Raw genomic sequence first — 17802 nt, 5'->3', positions numbered from 1 at the left:
TTAAACAGGAGAGTAAAGAAGAGCATACTTTCTAACTTGTAATTGAGAATTCTTATTTAAACAATTATAGATAGTACAACTTTTATAAATAGCATTTTTAGTTAATTTTTCTAAATGTTTTATTTAACTAACTAGAAAAAAACATTTTGCGATTTTCAAATTGACACTCTACAATGTACATATGCTAATATAAGAAACATTGTAAATCTTCTTACATTTTTCATTCTTACGCTACAATCTTAATCTTAGATATTTTTATATACTTATTTTTACTTATAAACATATATAAATTGTCTGGTAAGAATAAGCAATATGTCTGATTTTACATCAAAACTTATTATTTTTTCATTTACTGAATATTCTGTTTGTTTTTCATAATTATCTCCTAACACTATTATTTTATTATTAGTTTCATCTACAATGTATATACATCCCTTAAAAAATATTTCTTTGTATTTAACAAATTGTTTTAAACCCAAATTTATTACTTTTTCATTTTCTTCATTAATCAAATAATGTAAAATCTTGTTATGTTTATTTCTAAATACAATTATTATATTATTACCTTCACCAAAAATATTTACACATGTCATTTGTTCTATTTTAAAATTTAATACATCAATTTCTGGTGGTTCTTCGCTTTGTACAAAGTCATCCCACTCCACATTAAGTGTTAATTTATAAACATTGAAAACTGTACCAATATAAACACACCCTCCTGTTTCAAAAATTGAATGTATAGGTACATCACATATTTTGATAACCCTTTTAGAAAACCCCAAAGTGTAAAATATTACATTTCCTCGATCATCTCCTATTAATAATTTATTTCTATTTTTTACATTTGTACCCAGTGACGCAATCCTATTTTCTATTTTATCTTCAAAAATAATATTAGAATTATAAGTATTTAGAATATATACAACTTTACCTATACTCAGTATAACATTACCATCAATATATTTCATATGAGATATATGACTAGAATCATTAAATGTTTTCTTTAATATTATTCCAGAATCAAAATATTTTAGTAGACATGGCACATTATCTCTAATTATTGATAATAAAATATAACCGTTAAGTTCATCGTAAAGAATAGTACTTGTATTAGATATTTCATCAACCTTAATTTTAGTAAAAAAATCCATCTTTAGAGAAAGTTCTCTTTTTAAGCTTTTACAGTTACATTCTGTTTTATTATTCAGTTTTAAAATATCTATTTCTGTTTTAAGACGACTAACTTCTTCTATAAGTTTATTTTTAGCATTAAATTTATTTAAATATTGTTCTACAAGTTTATGTTCTGTTTCTGTATTTAGAGCTACAACTCTAGAAGAAAAAATAAGTCTTATTTGTGATTTTAAACATTTAGAAGAGCAGACAGGACATAAAACCATTTTGCGCTTTCCAAACCACTCTAAAATGCAAGAATATCCAAATAAATGACCACATTTCATACTTGCTATCCTGTGTTCACCAGATGATGTGTACTCACCAAAACAAATTGGACAAGTAACACCGTCTTCTTTATTGCTTTCAGTGTTAGTCATAAAGGGGTAAAAGAATGACAAGAGATTATTAAAATACAGAAGTAGTAGATTATAAACACGCATCGTAATACTATAATCTTAATTAGAATAATAACTGCATTAAATAGCCATAGAATATTTGCTGTTCTTTGTTAATCTTAGAATACGCTTTTTGAAGATTTTTAAAAATTACGAATGATGCGTATTTTATTTTTCTTATTACCATTTTTTAAAATTTTTCTATAACAAACTTAAAAGAATATGTTAAATACTTTTACACTAAAATTATAAATTAAGTTGTTCTTACTACCATTTTTTAAAATTTTTTTATAACAAACTTAAAAGAATATGTTTATTAATTTTACATTAAAATTATAAATTAAGTTATTTAAAGATCTAACTTTATAAGATAATATTTAAGATAAAACTTATTAATTTAAGTCTATAAATCATAAATATTTTAACAAAAAAATATTGTAATTGTCTACTTCTTAGAACAATTGTTAAATGTTGCTCTTCATGTTAAATATCTCACATATTATTGTTATGAGGTGTTTGACACGTTTACATTTATAATATTATTTTTAAATAATCCTATGTTTTTTAGTAATCATATTTTAGGTAACAACAACAATCCTTTCATTTTGGCCATTTAAGTTATTTTTGATTACTAGATAGCAAACTTATTTATGCATAAATATATTTTTTTACAACCTATTCTTAAATTTAATAAAAATAAATTTATAAACTTTAATATATTTAAATTTAATAGTTCATATTATTTCTATATCTTGATTACTAATAAACACATACTCAAATATTTCTGTACAAGAATTATATACATCATTCTCTTTATTCTGCCTTGTTGCACTAGTCATAAGATCTTCTATTACACTACTATTTTTAAGTAAAAGTGACTTATTATAAAAATCACATGCCAAGTCAATATTATTAGTTAAATGTTCTATGTACCCTTTTGTACAAAAATATCTGTAATCCTTTCTACACTTTTCTAAAGCATCTTTTGATTCGTTTAAATTTCCTAAAAACAGGTAGCAGTAAGATTTTAATAATAAAATATTATTTAATCTTCTTGTTTCTTTACTTTTTATAATGCCACTAATATACGAAAGTGCTTCTTGATAACTCTCACAAAATATTAATAAACTTATGTACCCTTCTTGTAACATTATATTTCTGTCTACGTTAAGTCCTTCTAAATAATAAAATTTTGCTTTATCAAAATTCGTCATTTTTTGATATTCACAGGCTAAGTAATAATATGTCTTCCATGTACATACAATCTTCCTATTACTGATATTAAAACAATTAAGGCTTTTTTCGCATTCTCTAAGTCTACTATAACAAATTCCTAGGTACATGTAAATAAGTCCTGTTCGCTTATCAAATTCAAAGCTTTTAAGTAGAATTCTTTTTGCTTCTTCATAATCTTCAATTAAAAAGAAATATAATGCTAGTGATAAGTATGTATAGGTACAGTGCATGTATATCCTATAAGATTTATGACTTAAATTAAAAAGAAGAAGTTTTTTCTTTTCTATAAATAATTTCTTTGAAAAAATAAATGCATAAAAAGGATGGTAGAACTCTAAGACATCTACACTTACATTTTCTATTTCATTTGTAATGGAAAAAGGAAATAAAAATATGTCAGAGAGGAGTTTACATTCCTGGTTTAACTGTAAAAGATCTAGAAACTCTTTATCAGTACACATTTCATCTTTAATTAGAAAATATAAACATTCAATATTCTTATTATCAAGTCTATAAGCTTCAATAAGTAGTTCTTTTTTTAGAATATCTTTTTTTGTCAAAGCATACCAAAATTTTTCAATTGAGTGATTGTCTAAGATATTGCTTATTGTTGGTTTTTTATAAGAAGATAATGGTACATTTTTTATTTTTTTATTAGTTTCTGTTTCTACTAGTGATTTATAATATGATATTCTAATGTCATAATCATTAAGATCTACTCCTTCTAGAATGTCAATAATCTTGTGATAATAGCCTAATTTAAATAAATTAAGAATACAATACTTGAAAGATGTTCTACATCCCGTATTTTTATAAATATATTCTGATAACAAAAGTGATCCATTATAAAGTTCAGAATCGTACAATGAAATATACCATAAATCCATGGGGGGATAAAACATAATTTTGAATGTAAAATGAAGCAAGCTTTAGAAAAAATATAAACTTTTAAGTCAAAGTTAAAAATTAAAACAAAAATATTACAAAAAACTTTAATTTTCTTGGTTTATGAAAGATAAATTTAATCTTAAGATTACCATAGAGAAAAATGTTCGTATTACAAAATGTACTTAATATTTCAATCAGGAATCTGATAGCTTTAAATTTTGAAGAAAAGTGCACCTTGTTTTTTCGTAGAGTTAAAATACCAAATGAATTATATTTATTATTATTATTGGCCAATTATAATAAGAATGTTGAAAAAAAAGCTTAATGTTTTCTTTTGGCTGAACTACTTGAAGTCAAATACTTTAAGAACGTGAATTTAATAAATTTATACGATACGTGCTACAAAAACATTATTCTTATAAATAACATGTAATTTTGTAATTTGAAAATGCAAATAAAACTCTTTCTTTTCACGTATTAATCACACAAGATTTATAAACATCTTTTAGCATTTTATTTACACTGAATGTTGTTAATAATATTTTTGTACTATTAACCCATACATTAAATACATCATTTAATACCAATGTCTTAGTAAACAGTATTTTATTTTTCTAAAATAAATAAAACTTCTAGTAAACAATATTTTATTTTTTTATATCCCATGTCTAAGAAAGTAACTGTAAATTCAATAGAATCTTTAATTTCTGTTATCTGTAGAGTGCTCCCTCCTTCATCTAAAGAGGATTTAAAAGTTATAAATAAACTAAAACTATTCTTAGAAAATAATACTACGATAGAAAAAGACACTAAGAAGACGGAACTTACTGATATATTATTTAATAAAACATTAGATATCTCTTATATGAGAAAGGATATGTGTAAAGAAGTTCAAGAAGAATATAAAAACTGGATTGAAAATGCTATGAAACTTCTTGCGTGTCATGAAGAAGAAAATTTACAAATAAATGACAAATATAAAGATTCAGTGTCTACAAATGATTTAGAAGACATAAAAAAACTTAATGAAGAATGTCTGCTACTTTTAAATAGAATGAACAATATGTTAGTAGAACATAAAAATATAGTAAATAGTGGAAAAGGAATTGTAAAGTATTTTAGGTCTTTGTAATAAAATTTTATGAATGTATTGGATCTTTATAATAAAATTTTATAAATGTGTTAAATTTTTATAATTAAAATTTTATGAATGTATTAGATCTTTGTAATAAAATTTTATGAATGTATTGGATCTTTGTAATAAAATTTTATAAATATATTGGATCTTTGTAATAAAATTTTATGAATGTATTGGATCTTTGTAATAAAATTTTATGAATGTATTGGATCTTTGTAATAAAATTTTATGAATGTATTGGATCTTTTAATTAAAATTTATAAATTTTTATAATTAAAATTTTATGAATGTATTGGATCTTTATAATAAAACTTTATAAATGTATTAGATCTTTGTAATAAAATTTTATAAATGTATTGGATCTTTGTAATAAAATTTTATAAATGTATTGGATCATTGCAATTACTTCCCTTAAAATGAAAGTACTTGTTAAATGTAAAAACATAAAAATGGAAGATATAAAAAATATCGAATATAAAAATGATAAAATACTTATACATTTAGAAAATAAAATATTAAATTATATTGTAAAACCAAAACTTGGAACGTATGTAATAATATCAGAAGACGGTGTTGATTATTTTCAAATGGAAGGTACCCATGAGCAGGACAAGTAGTGGTAAAAAAAAATATGAAGGTAGAATGAGAAAATTAGCAAAAATAGAAGAAAAAAAACAAGAGGAACAAAGAAGATTGGATGCAATTGAAGATGAAAAATGGAAAATTGGGGCAAAAGATACTACCAAAGAAACACTGGAAGCATTAAAGGCAGAAGAAAAAAATAGATTAAAAAAAGAGCGGCAATTGGCTTATGAAGCGGAATTTAACAAAAAGCAGTAAAAAATAGTTAAAAATCTAAATCTTAATAATCTTATTGTTAAAAATTTGATATAACACTTTATTCTAAATTTGTGTTATTTTTTAAAGCAGTGTATTCCTCTTTTATTTTTTTAAGTTTAGTTAGTAAATACCTAAGTTTCTCAATAACTATATTTTTCTCATCAATAATTTGCATATTGCATTTTATAGTTTCTTCTTTTTCCTTAAGTTGATTAATTAAATTATCACACTTTTCTTTTTCTAGTTCGTAAATTTTTTGATTTTCACTAACAGCTTCTTCTTTTTCTTGAATAGTAGTCTCTAATTTTTTTATTTTTTGTTTATAACTGTAAATTTCTAAAAAAAGATAATTAACATTAGAATAACTATCCTTCTTTAATTTCTCTTTAAAAATATCTTTTACCATCTCTTTAAATGTTTGTGTTTCTCTACTTAAGTTTGTAAACAAATTGTTATTTTTATCAATGTCTTTATGCATAACATTTATAATATCATAAATATTTACAATTTCATTTTTAATTAAATCTACATTTTGTAATGTTTCCTTATAAAAATCTATTTTATTTTTTAGTAATTTAGAATACATCCAAAATTCATTCAAAAAATTACTACAAAAAATATTATCTATATTACTAATAACTTGTAATATATTATCTTTAATTAAATCTAGTTCTCTACCTATAACAGGAATTATGTCATCTCTATTACTTAAAATATATCTCTCATATTTATATTTAAGATCTCTGTTTTCAAGTATAATTTTATTATATTCATAATCAAGTTTATTATACATGTCCATCAATTTATAATATTCTCTTTCTAATGCAATGTTTTTATTTAACATATTCGAATATTCTTCCATTTTTTTACTGTCAATTAAATTTTTACAGTAATCTTCGTATATTTGATCTTTAGTTCTTAAAAGACTTAAAAATTCAGAATGTATTTTTTTATATTTAAACTTTTCATTGTTTAATTTTTTCGATAGAGTTTTTATCTTGCGTATAAGTTTCGACATCAGATTAAGATCTATATTACTAGATAACGAATTTTTTTCCTTTATTTGTTTTTTTTCTTTATTATTTATATTATCTTTTTCAAGAATATTTAAAACCTTCGTAAGGTTCTCTACTCTTAATTTACAAAATTCATTTTCAATTTCTAAAAAAAAACATTTTAAATTGTTTTTGTACATTGATGAGCGTAAAAGATCAATTTGTTTATTTAAATCTTTGATTTTATATTGATTTTGTATATTTAATTGATTTACAGATGTATTCAAGTCTAAGACACTATTATATTCAATAAGTATCTTTTCATAGATAATATGTGGTATTTGTTCTATTTCCTGTTGTGTAAGAAGTGTAAATGACATTCTTAAGGGTGCAGAAAATAAAGACTAAGTAGGTTTACAAAATTACTACTTTTGTATAATAAAAATTTTCTATTATCATTATAAAAATTTCATACTGTTACACAACACACACTCGTTTTAAAATAAAGAAAGGTTTGGTTGAAAATAAAATTGTTTTTTATCCCTTTATGTCAGCCCTCTTCCATTTTGATTCATGCTGCAGATTAATTATCCTTCTTATATGCACAGTCACATACATAAAGATACATTTTCCATCTTGGATTACTAACAGAACTAAAGGAATACCATCTACCTTTTATAAACTAAGTGTAATAGGAGAAAGGCTTAGTATCTATGTAGCTTTTATTTGTTTACTTTTTGGGATAAAGAAGTTGGTTTCAATAATTATATAAATGCTATGCAAAATTATTTATTTAAATTATTTTTATTCTTTTTTGGAATTTTTATTTTCGTAATAAGTTTGTGTTTATTTTCTAGTTTTATAATTTTCTCTAAATTAATTTTAAGATCTTGATATGTATCTGAATTTTGTAGTGGTAAACATGTTTTTCTTTTTAATATCTCATTTTCTACGGCTTTAATTGCTAATTCAAAATCGTTTGTAGTTGCTAAAGTATTAAAAAATAAATCGTATAGCTTCATTTGGGTACAAAATTTATTACCTAAAAGGTTTATTTTAATTTATAGTATTTATATTTGTGTAAATATACAGCTCTGGTAGCTCAGCAGGTTAGAGCGTCGTGCTAATAACGCGAAGGTCCTGGGTTCGAATCCCAGTCGGAGCATTTTTTTATAAAAAAAAATTACCCTCAATCCAAATGTTAAAAGTTTTATTTTATTCATCAATTTTTATTGTACCAATTTTGACAATTGTATTAAAGAAAGAAGATAATTATTCTGCTATTGGATATGTAGGAATAATAATGTGTCTTATTTTAGGTATATTGGGTACTGTTAGGGGAATGTCATCTATAGCCAAATATGTGTCAGGTGTTTGTATAAGCACCCCAAGAGTTAGTAACAAAAGTATTTTTGGAACAGTGATATGCGAGGCAGGATTAATTATTACAATATTACATTGTATAGGTATGTCTGTAACAATGAATGTAATGAAAAACACAATTATAAATAATTATATGTTGTTATGCTCTGGAATGATTGTAGGAAGTGGATTTTATTTTTCAAGTACAGCTGTAGGAGTTATTTGTGGTGTAATAAGTCTTGCAGATGCGAAAAATGCAGAGCTATTTTTTAAATTAGTTGTGCTTGAGTTTATTCCAGCAAGTGTTGGATTACTTGGATTTATATTGGGAAACATTATAAATGAGAAAGCCAAAAAATTGCAATAAACTTTTACAATTATTTAAAGTTTGTTAATTAAGTTATATTGTTAAATAGTTACCTTTTCATATTAAATAAAAAAATGTTGCATGTACAAAGATACATTGCAAATTTTTAAAACTTCAGTACCCATGAATATTTATGAGTGTGTTAGACAAAATCAAATAGTAGATGTGGTAAAGCCAGAAAGCATAGCCTCAGCATAAAAAACAGGAAATATTATAATTTTTTATCTCTAGATAACTTTTATTTAAAGTTATCTTGTATCTTATTGTACCCTTTCTAGCTATCAAAAATAAAATATTAACTTTAAGCATCTTTTATGTTTGTCATTTAAATTTTTCAATTTTGTATAAAACAAGCCTTTTTTTTATTTATCTTTTACTTAATTAAAAAAGAGAGTTTTTATATATCTTAAAAGTTATACTTATCACTTTACAGAATTTTAATGCTGTATTTTATATCCCCTTATGATTATTAAACTAGACAATCTAGATGTTTATTTTCCATATTCACAGATATATCCAGAGCAGTTACAATATATTAAAGAATTAAAGAGTAATATAGACACAAATGGTCACATACTAATAGAAATGCCTTCTGGTACAGGTAAAACAGTAGCATTACTAAGTATCACTGTTAGTTATATAATCCACATGAAAAGATTTTTTAACAAAAAAGTAAAACTTGTTTATTGTTCAAGAACCGTTTCTGAAATAGATAAAGCTCTTTATGAATTAGAAAATCTTATAAATTACATTAAACAGTATATCAATTTTGATTTTTTAGGGGTTGGTTTAACTGCTAAGAAAATATTGTGCGTAAACGATGAAGCTTTGTCGAGTCGAAATATTGATATAACATGTAAGAAATTAAGAGATTTAGAGAAATGTGATTTTTATACAAATTTATACAAAGACTTTACAATTCCGCAAGGTGTTTATACGCTTGATAAATTAATTAATATTGGTAAATCTAAAGGCATATGTCCATATTACATGATAAGAAATGGTCTAGGGATGTGTGATTGTATAATTTATACTTATAATTATCTAATAGATCCTAAAATTTATGGAATTGTAAGTAAAGATCTTGGTGAAAATTGTATTATTATTTTTGACGAAGCACATAATATTGATTCACATTGTATTGAAGCGCTCACTTTCGAAATAAAACGTAATACGTTAGATAATGCGACAAGATGTCTTAAGACGATTGTAAAATTATTAGAAAACAAAAAAAAAGAACAACATAATATTTTATTGAAAGAATACCAGAAAATGAAAGGAACGCTTAATATTTATACTGAAGATACCATTCCGCACTTCTATGCTGAAGAAGAACAAAAATTTGAATTTGTACCTGGAAATTTAAGAGATTCTGCACACTTTGTCGGTGTCTTAAAACGGCTTGTAGAATTTTTTAAGACAAAACTAAAAACAACCCACTTAACAACTGAAACACCTGCTAGTTTTTGTCAATCTATAAAAGATTTAACTTTTTTGAATAAAAAAACATTAAGCTTTTGTTCTCAGCGATTAGGTCTGTTAGTTCAAACTTTAGATTTTGAAGACGATAATTTGTACTTTTTGCGACGAGTTGCTGATTTTGGTACTATGGTTTCAATGTATTCAAAAGGATTTTCAGTTATTTTTGAACCTTTTGATACCCAGGCTCACACAGTTTTCAATCCAATTCTTAGATTAGCATGTTTAGATTCTTCTATTGCTATATCACAAGTTTTTACTAAATTTAACAATGTAATAATTACCAGCGGTACGTTATCACCTATCGAAATGTACCCAAAAATTTTAAATTTTGTACCGAAAAAAATAGTAGAGATAGGCGCAACACTAGATCGAAATTCTATTTCGCCTTTAATCTTAACAAAAGGAAATGATCAAATGACCGTAAAATCAACAAATGAAGATGGCGGTGTAAATAACATAACGACATCTTTTTCACTCCGAAGCGAGCCATCAGTGGTGCGTAATTATGGTACATTATTGATTGAGTTGTCCAAATCTGTACCAGATGGCCTTATTTGTTTTTTTCCGTCATATATTTATATGGAAGAAATTGTTAGTCTTTGGGCAGAAACAACGATAATAAATGATATAATGACAAATAAGCTTGTATTTATTGAATCTCCCGATTTTAGAGAAACAGAGCTTGCCATTTCAAATTATAAAAAGGCGTGTCGATGTGGAGGAGGTGCTGTTTTATTTTGTGTTGCAAGAGGTAAAGTATCTGAGGGAGTAGATTTTGAAGATGGATATGGAAGATGTGTTGTTATGATAGGTGTACCCTTTCAATACACCGAGAGTGTACGTTTAAAGAAAAGATTGGAGTTTTTAAAATCGGAATATAATATCAGAGAATATGATTTTTTAACATTTGATGCTATGCGGCACACCGCACAGTGTTTAGGACGAGTATTGCGAAATAAAAAGGATTATGGTTTGATGATTTTAGCGGATCAAAGATTTGATTCAAAGGACAAGAAAACTAAATTGCCAAAGTGGATACAAAGCTTTATGGAAGAAGGTAATTGTAATTTAAGTATTGATATGGTATTAAGCATAGCAAAAAGATTTTATAAAGAAATGGCACAAGAATTACCAGAAAAAGGGATTAGTACATTAAATGCAAACGAAATAAATGAAAAACTACTATAAAATAATTTTTATTTTATCACATAGCTTTATATTATTCCTCTTAGTTTTGGTTTAGTATTGCTTTTTTTACTTAGACCTTCTGTAATATTTCCAACACATCGACGACCACCACATTTGTCACACTTTAAATAGTACAGTCTTTTGTCTTTTATAATAGATGTATCTTCTACGCTGTCACAAATAGAACAGACAACAAAATTTTCGATAAATTTTCTCAAAACTTCTTGAAGATCAGTTTTTAAATAGATTCCTTTAAGCCATAAATATCCATCTTCTTTTACAGATCCATCTGTAACAAGCTCATTTTTTGTAAACTTTACTAAGTGTTCTTCATCTCTATCAAGTATCTCCGCAATTTCACGGATATTAACTTTAGTCTTTCTGCCTTCTTTTTTTACATCTAACGGTAACTTAAGCTTATTAGTTTCACCGTTCTCTTTATCTTTTTTTAATATTGCAATTCCTTTATTAAGTAAATTATAATAATCTAATTCGGGTGGTGTATCTAAAAGATCTATATCTTTTTTTGTCGATGTAATAGTTTTTCGAGAGCCAAATCTTACCTGTCTTTTCATTCTAAATTCTTGAAGATTGATACCAAGTTCTTCTATGTCACTGCTGCTTGAATCTGACATTTAACCCTTAAGAAAAAAAACTTTTTTTAAAATCCCTTCTATGTCTTCTTTAACGTTAAAAAAAATAGAAGACCTTTTAAGTAAAAAGAACTTTAAGCAACTTTCAATTTATTGTAATAGAGACATAACAAATTTACCAAAAATTGTAGATTTTATAAAGGAACCAACTACTTATAAAAAAAATGAAGTTTTAAAACTCGCTTTAAACATGGATATACAAATTTCTACAGATACAATGTTGTTTTTTGTGGTACAAACGTGGGTGTTAGCAATATTAAGTAATCCTTTTGATTGGTATAAAGTTTTAGATGATGAAACTAAAAATGTACTTTATAATTATGTTTATAAGAATATAATTCAACAAAAATTATCTTTAAAAATATGTGTATTGTTTTTACCTCTTGAATTTATTGTTGAAAAAAATATTTTTGATTTTTATGAAGTTTTAAAAGAAGAAAGCAAAAACAAAAAATTAGATAAAGGCATTATTTCTGCAATTATACAAACTTTATCTAAACAAACAAATTTATGCAAAGAAAGTATAAATAGAGTGGAAAAAAATAATTTGCATACATTTAGTAAAATTTTAACAAAGCTTTTTTCAGATGAAAATGATCCTTATATACTTATGTGCAAGTTTAAAATTTTGTCGCACCAGTATAAATATCATCCCTCAATTATAAAACTTGATCTTTTCTTTCAATATCTAAATTATAATAATTTTAAATTTGGCTATGTTTTGTGCAGATCTTTTTTAAGAGTATTTAGATTTTTTAAATGTAAAACAATCTGTGAAAATTTATTGCAAAACTTGGATACGATTTTTGCTAACGAGATGCTGTGGATTAATTCTTTTCATATTTTAGGATCTCTTATTTTTAAGCACTACGAAATTGATATTAATCCTTCGATTATTCAGAAAGCTATTTTTTATAACTGTGATGATGTAAATTACAGAAGTTCTTTATTGAGAGAATATACTTTGTTTTTGATATATGCAATTATTCGAAATAAGAGTTCTGACTTTTTAATTAATATTTTAATATATGTATGTATATTTGATAAAGATTTTAAGATAAGAAGGATAGCCGCTTCAATTTTATCGGAATTATTAAATATTGATATTTGTGTAAAAAGAACTGAAGATTTATTAAAATCTTATGATTCTATTAGTAAAGTTTATAATATACAAATTCAAAAGTACATAGAAAATAATAATAATGATATTAATTTCTTAGAATTACGCTCACATATTATTATCAAATACGGTTATTTAATACAAAAAAAGAATACATATGAAACAATTTTTGACTATTTAGATCTAGGTTTTAAATTTAAGTTTACAATTTTGTATGAAAAAGACATAAATTTTTTGATAAGTTTTTTTAATGTCGATATTAGTACTTTATTTAGATATCGTTTTATAGAGAATTTAATTGATTTATATTTAGAAGTTTTATTTCTCGTTTCAAAAGATAATAAATTGCAAAATAGCAGTATTATGCATGAAATAATACACAAAAAACAAACTATTGACAATGTTATTTTTATATTATCTAAAAACATAAAAAATTCGTTGATTTTTCAGCTTATTTGGATTATTGATTCTAAAATTGTTTATGATTATATTTTTAAAAATAGAAAGAAAACGAATCATAATATTATTATTGGTAACATAAGAAACAATAATAATATTGACACTATAATTTCAGAATATAAATCTATTATTAAGTTGAATTCAAATATTGATTACATTACTGCAATTTACAAATCCTTGTCATTTTACCAAGGTGATATTCAGTTATTTAAAAATGAAATTTTAATAGGTTTAGAAAATTATTATCTAAACAGTCATGGAGATGTATGCTACAAAATAAGATTAGAATGTTTACTTCTCTGTCAGTTTGATAAGGGTCTATTTAACAAATATTTGGTTAGATATTTAGTTGATAAAAGTAAATATATCAGAGATTATTTATTTGACAATTTAAAAAAATACAAAGATATTATTATTGGTTATGATATTTTATGTAAAAAGGATATTTATATTATTATCGAAAATATTAATTTATTTGATGAATTGAATATTACTATAGGAGTTTTAGGATATATTTCTACTTGTGATAATTTTGATTTAGTTAAAATACTAGATTTATTTATTTTTAAGCTAGAGATATTTGACAGAAACATTAAGAAACTTATACAACAAAGATATACAAGAGTATTTAAATATATTTTTAATTTAATTGACCTTCTTTATGAAAAAAATGTAAAAAGATTTATTAAAGAATGGAATGAATTATTGAAAAATTATGATATAGAAAGATATACATTTAATAATACAACAAAATTTAATTTTAAATAATCAAATATTAAAAGTAATTATAAATTAAAAAAAGATAAATTAAAATTTTAAAAAGTAACATTATTTTACATTTGAAAGTTTACATAATATAAAAGCTTATAAATTTTCTGCAAAAAATAGTATTGATAATTCTTTTATAGATATATATTACAATAAAGCCTGATTTTTTTGTAAAAAACAATAAATTTTGATATTTTACGATTTATATAAAAATAAAATACGATGAGTGTTTACTTTCATATTTAATAGCTATAAAAAAATTATTTTGCAATTAGCTAAATAAAATTTTTATTAAGCAATTGTATTCACAATACAAAATAGTTGTAAATAAGGTCTATGAAATAAAAAATTATAAATGTATCTTTACTAAAGCTTTTAAAAATCAGATTTTTAACACATCAAGTAAAAATTAATAATTGTATAAAGTTTTAAAATTTGTATATGTTATGTTGAATTTTTACCAAATATTTCTAACACTAAAACAGATATATTTAAGTAAACATGCTTTAATGTAAATAAAAAAATTAAAATTTTTTTAATATCTAAAAAAGTCTTAAAAATTTATAGATGTCGTATATAATTTCTTACGCTAAATACACCCCATTCAAAAACATGTTTATACACCATATAAAAGTACCAAGTCTGTTTACAATCTTTTTTTTGTAATATTATTAAATTAAATTTAGATTAAAAATACTATATTTTTTAAAAAAATAGAAATCAAACATGTCAAACACTTTAAAATATTTTAAAGCAAGTTCTTGATACTGTTATATAAAATATTATCTTATTGGTGCAATAAAAATTTTTATAAAGCAATGTACACAATGCTAATTGTATTAATCAAAGAAATTTATATTATTTACGTGCATTAAATACAACGACTGGTACATTACTAAAAGCTTAACAATATCTTTAAAATTTTAAATTTAGGTACTAAGTCAAGTAACTTTAAAAAAGTCATTTAGCAATATACAATCTACATTTTTTTAGGACATAATATGTTAAAGCGTAAGTGATAACTGTGAAGTAAATAATCCCCATAATTTATTATCTAATTTAGAAAATTGCCTTTTAAAAATTTATAATCAATTTTTAAAATACAGCATAAATAGCCATTGCAGCCATATTAGCGGCTATTAAAAAAATCCAACAGTATATTAATCAAAGTAAATGTATGAGTTCATAAATCAAATATCATAAAAGTTTAATTTTAATGGTAATTGGGTCTAAGGACGTCGCTTACAGAATAATCAATGCGTATTTCCTTCCCTTTAATTGATTTTCCCTTAAGAAAATCTTTAGCTTTGATACTATCTTCAAGACAATTGAAATAGACAAATCCAAAGCCACGACTTTTTTTTGTTTCATAGTCTGTAATAATTGTAAGCTTATAGTCTTTAATATCAGGAAGTTCTTCAGCCAAAAATTCCCTTAAATCATCTTCAGTGGCATACAAGCTAAGACCAAATAGTCCAAGTGTTCTGGATGGTGGAACATTTGCAGGTATTGGTTTTTTTGGCTGTGCGTCGTATGAACGTTGCCTATTTTCTGGTGCTTGTCCGTAAGAACCACCATTTCTGTCATAGCGGTCTCTTCCAGCAGATCTTTCGTATCCAGAATCTCTAGATCCATAGCTTCCTCTTCTGTCACCCCCATAGTCCCTATCTCTTGACTGATAGTCCCTATCTCTTGGCTGATAATCCCTATCTCTTGGCTGGTAGTCCCTATCTCTAGATCCATAGTCTTTGTCTCTCGACTGATAGTCTCTGTCTCTAGAAACATACTCCCTTTCTCTTGGCTGATATTCTCTTTCCCTAGATCCATAGTCCCTATTCCTTGGCTGGTAGTCTCTGTCCCTAGATCCATAGTCTCTATCTCTAGACCCGTATTCTCTTTCTCTTGGCTGATAACCTCCTCGCCTATCGTCTCCATAACGATCATTTTCCCTATCAGACCTAAATCTTTTTTCTTGACCATAGGATGATTCACCTCTACTATTTGATTCTCTATCAAATCTCTTTCTGGGATAATCTCCACTGTTATTTCTTTCATTGTAACTTCTATCTCCTTCTTTATTTCTGTAATCATTCGTTTCTCTGGCAGATTCTGTTTCAGTATTAGAAATAGGTACATCCCAAGCAGAAGTAGATACTTCACCCCATCCACCTTCAGTTTTGGTTTCAGCAGGCGCATCCCATCCACCTTCAGTTTTGGTTTCAGCAGGCACATCCCATCCTACTTCAGCTTTGGTTTCAGCAGGCGCATCCCATCCTACTTCAGCTTTGGTTTCAGCAGGCGCATCCCATCCTACTTCAGCTTTGGTTTCGGAGGGTGCATTCCATCCTACTTCAGTTTTAGTTTCAACAGGTGCATCCCATCCTACTTCAGCTTTGGTTTCTACAGTTTCGTCCACTCTATCTGCTTTACCAGATGCTTCACAAATCTCTTCTTTGGCATTTTCCGTCAATTCCTTCTTGTCAACCTGTGTATCTTTCTTTTCTAAAGTTTCTTCCAACGGTTTTTTTACCTCAGTAGAACTTACTTCTCGTTCAGAATTTTCAGCTTTATTTTTCATTACTTCTGTCATTTATAGGGGTTATTTTTTAAAAAATTCTTAAACAAACAAAGTTCCAATAAAGAAGTTGTTTGTAAAAAAAGGAAACATTTAAACCAAAGTTAAAAAGCAAAAATTAATTAAACAAAAACAAGTTTAAATATGTAGAAAGTATTTTAAATACAAAAATATTCAAAAACCAAAGTGTAAATATTATGCTAAAAAATTTTAATTTTTTTTCACAAAATAATTAACAAGTTTTCATAATTTGCACTTTAGACATGTAGTGAATTCAACTATACATTTTTTTTAAAAAAGTAAACTAAAAATTTGCTATGTAAAACAAGTTTATTATTACAAAAATTCCTTTTTGTAACTATATATTTTAACAAATACAGAAATATACCCCATCTTTAAGTGTCTAAAAGAGTTATTTTGTCTAAACAACCACAAATTTTTAACATTGTACTGCGTAAATATAAAAAAGACCAATAATTATAAAAATCATTTACTAACTTGTATATAAAAGTTACATTTAAATAAGTTTTTTAATAGATTTATTTGAATTTTGTAAAGAAATGATGCAAAACCCACAACATGACGCAATTGTCGGAGTAAAACCTTAAGAAAAGTTAACAAATAATAAATATTTTTTTATAGGTTAATTTTGATAAAAAACATATTAAATACAACTTTTATTTTTTAAAAAAAAATAGATGATAAATATCTAAAAAATTGTTTCGTTCTACCATCAGAACTTAAAATTCATACTGAGATATTTAATTTAATACAAATGAATTTTTGACAGCATTTCATCAACTTAACAAAAATCTTCTATTGAAATTGCTTCCAATAAAAAAACTTAACTAAAAAATTAAATTTTTACAATTTATTTATAACACTATATATTTGAACATTTGTCTATTATATTACTTAATCTATTAAAATGATATTTTACCTACATGAGTTAAGTTTTATTGAAACATGTTAAAAGAAATCAAACAAAGATTTAAAATACTATATACAGAGTTAGTTAACAACTTATGTTACGATTTTCATGTACTGAAATATCAGTGTAGCAGTTATTCAAACATTTAATCGAAACATGGTGAATGTAATTCAATAAAATATTAAAATATAAAACAGTGTTTCATATAAAAAATATTTATAGAAAAAAA

The 17802-nt window shown here is 24.7% G+C and overlaps 12 protein-coding genes and 1 non-coding gene across 13 annotated transcripts; 7 read left to right on the top strand and 6 right to left on the bottom strand.

Moving 5' to 3' along the window:
* Positions 1–269: 269 nt before the first annotated feature.
* AAJ76_1900044611 (e3 ubiquitin-protein ligase rfwd3) lies at positions 270–1553 on the bottom strand (the record flags this gene model as incomplete). The annotated part of the gene is made up of 1 exon (XM_024474361.1): positions 270–1553. One exon carries the CDS (start codon positions 1551–1553, stop codon positions 270–272), a length of 1284 nt encoding a protein of 427 aa, XP_024331254.1.
* A 752-nt stretch (positions 1554–2305) lies between these two features.
* Positions 2306–3709, bottom strand: AAJ76_1900042455 (component of the 20s cyclosome anaphase-promoting complex; the record flags this gene model as incomplete). The annotated part of the gene is made up of 1 exon (XM_024474360.1): positions 2306–3709. One exon carries the CDS (start codon positions 3707–3709, stop codon positions 2306–2308), a length of 1404 nt encoding a protein of 467 aa, XP_024331253.1.
* A 650-nt stretch (positions 3710–4359) lies between these two features.
* AAJ76_1900041804 (hypothetical protein) lies at positions 4360–4827 on the top strand (the record flags this gene model as incomplete). Its single annotated transcript, XM_024474359.1, has 1 exon — positions 4360–4827. One exon carries the CDS (start codon positions 4360–4362, stop codon positions 4825–4827), a length of 468 nt encoding a protein of 155 aa, XP_024331252.1.
* Positions 4828–5433: 606 nt separating this feature from the next.
* AAJ76_1900040730 (hypothetical protein) lies at positions 5434–5673 on the top strand (the record flags this gene model as incomplete). The annotated part of the gene is made up of 1 exon (XM_024474358.1): positions 5434–5673. The coding sequence occupies one exon, from the start codon at positions 5434–5436 to the stop codon at positions 5671–5673; it is 240 nt and encodes a 79-aa protein (XP_024331251.1).
* A 58-nt stretch (positions 5674–5731) lies between these two features.
* AAJ76_1900039116 (hypothetical protein) lies at positions 5732–7048 on the bottom strand (the record flags this gene model as incomplete). Its single annotated transcript, XM_024474357.1, has 1 exon — positions 5732–7048. The coding sequence occupies one exon, from the start codon at positions 7046–7048 to the stop codon at positions 5732–5734; it is 1317 nt and encodes a 438-aa protein (XP_024331250.1).
* Positions 7049–7215: 167 nt separating this feature from the next.
* On the top strand, positions 7216–7440 carry AAJ76_1900038948 (transmembrane protein 167a; the record flags this gene model as incomplete). The annotated part of the gene is made up of 1 exon (XM_024474356.1): positions 7216–7440. The coding sequence occupies one exon, from the start codon at positions 7216–7218 to the stop codon at positions 7438–7440; it is 225 nt and encodes a 74-aa protein (XP_024331249.1).
* Positions 7441–7453: 13 nt separating this feature from the next.
* On the bottom strand, positions 7454–7690 carry AAJ76_1900038474 (hypothetical protein; the record flags this gene model as incomplete). The annotated part of the gene is made up of 1 exon (XM_024474355.1): positions 7454–7690. One exon carries the CDS (start codon positions 7688–7690, stop codon positions 7454–7456), a length of 237 nt encoding a protein of 78 aa, XP_024331248.1.
* Positions 7691–7759: 69 nt separating this feature from the next.
* AAJ76_1900038404 lies at positions 7760–7833 on the top strand. The gene has a single exon. It is a non-coding gene; the product is annotated as a tRNA-Ile (tRNA).
* Positions 7834–7866: 33 nt separating this feature from the next.
* Positions 7867–8397, top strand: AAJ76_1900038297 (vacuolar atp synthase 16kda proteolipid subunit; the record flags this gene model as incomplete). The annotated part of the gene is made up of 1 exon (XM_024474354.1): positions 7867–8397. One exon carries the CDS (start codon positions 7867–7869, stop codon positions 8395–8397), a length of 531 nt encoding a protein of 176 aa, XP_024331247.1.
* A 462-nt stretch (positions 8398–8859) lies between these two features.
* On the top strand, positions 8860–11067 carry AAJ76_1900037304 (transcription factor tfiih complex subunit rad15; the record flags this gene model as incomplete). The annotated part of the gene is made up of 1 exon (XM_024474353.1): positions 8860–11067. The coding sequence occupies one exon, from the start codon at positions 8860–8862 to the stop codon at positions 11065–11067; it is 2208 nt and encodes a 735-aa protein (XP_024331246.1).
* A 26-nt stretch (positions 11068–11093) lies between these two features.
* On the bottom strand, positions 11094–11702 carry AAJ76_1900034462 (translation initiation factor if2 subunit beta; the record flags this gene model as incomplete). The annotated part of the gene is made up of 1 exon (XM_024474352.1): positions 11094–11702. One exon carries the CDS (start codon positions 11700–11702, stop codon positions 11094–11096), a length of 609 nt encoding a protein of 202 aa, XP_024331245.1.
* A 40-nt stretch (positions 11703–11742) lies between these two features.
* Positions 11743–14067, top strand: AAJ76_1900034421 (beta-tubulin folding cofactor d; the record flags this gene model as incomplete). The annotated part of the gene is made up of 1 exon (XM_024474351.1): positions 11743–14067. One exon carries the CDS (start codon positions 11743–11745, stop codon positions 14065–14067), a length of 2325 nt encoding a protein of 774 aa, XP_024331244.1.
* A 1213-nt stretch (positions 14068–15280) lies between these two features.
* On the bottom strand, positions 15281–16657 carry AAJ76_1900029507 (nucleolar transformer 2-like protein; the record flags this gene model as incomplete). Its single annotated transcript, XM_024474350.1, has 1 exon — positions 15281–16657. The coding sequence occupies one exon, from the start codon at positions 16655–16657 to the stop codon at positions 15281–15283; it is 1377 nt and encodes a 458-aa protein (XP_024331243.1).
* Between the last annotated feature and the right edge of the window lie 1145 nt (positions 16658–17802).

Source organism: Vairimorpha ceranae (genome assembly GCF_000988165.1).
Source record: "Vairimorpha ceranae strain PA08 1199 chromosome Unknown NODE_19, whole genome shotgun sequence".
Classification (NCBI taxonomy): domain Eukaryota; kingdom Fungi; phylum Microsporidia; family Nosematidae; genus Vairimorpha; species Vairimorpha ceranae.
Note: the sequence above shows the minus strand (reverse complement) of the source record. Positions and strands in the feature narration are given on the sequence as shown.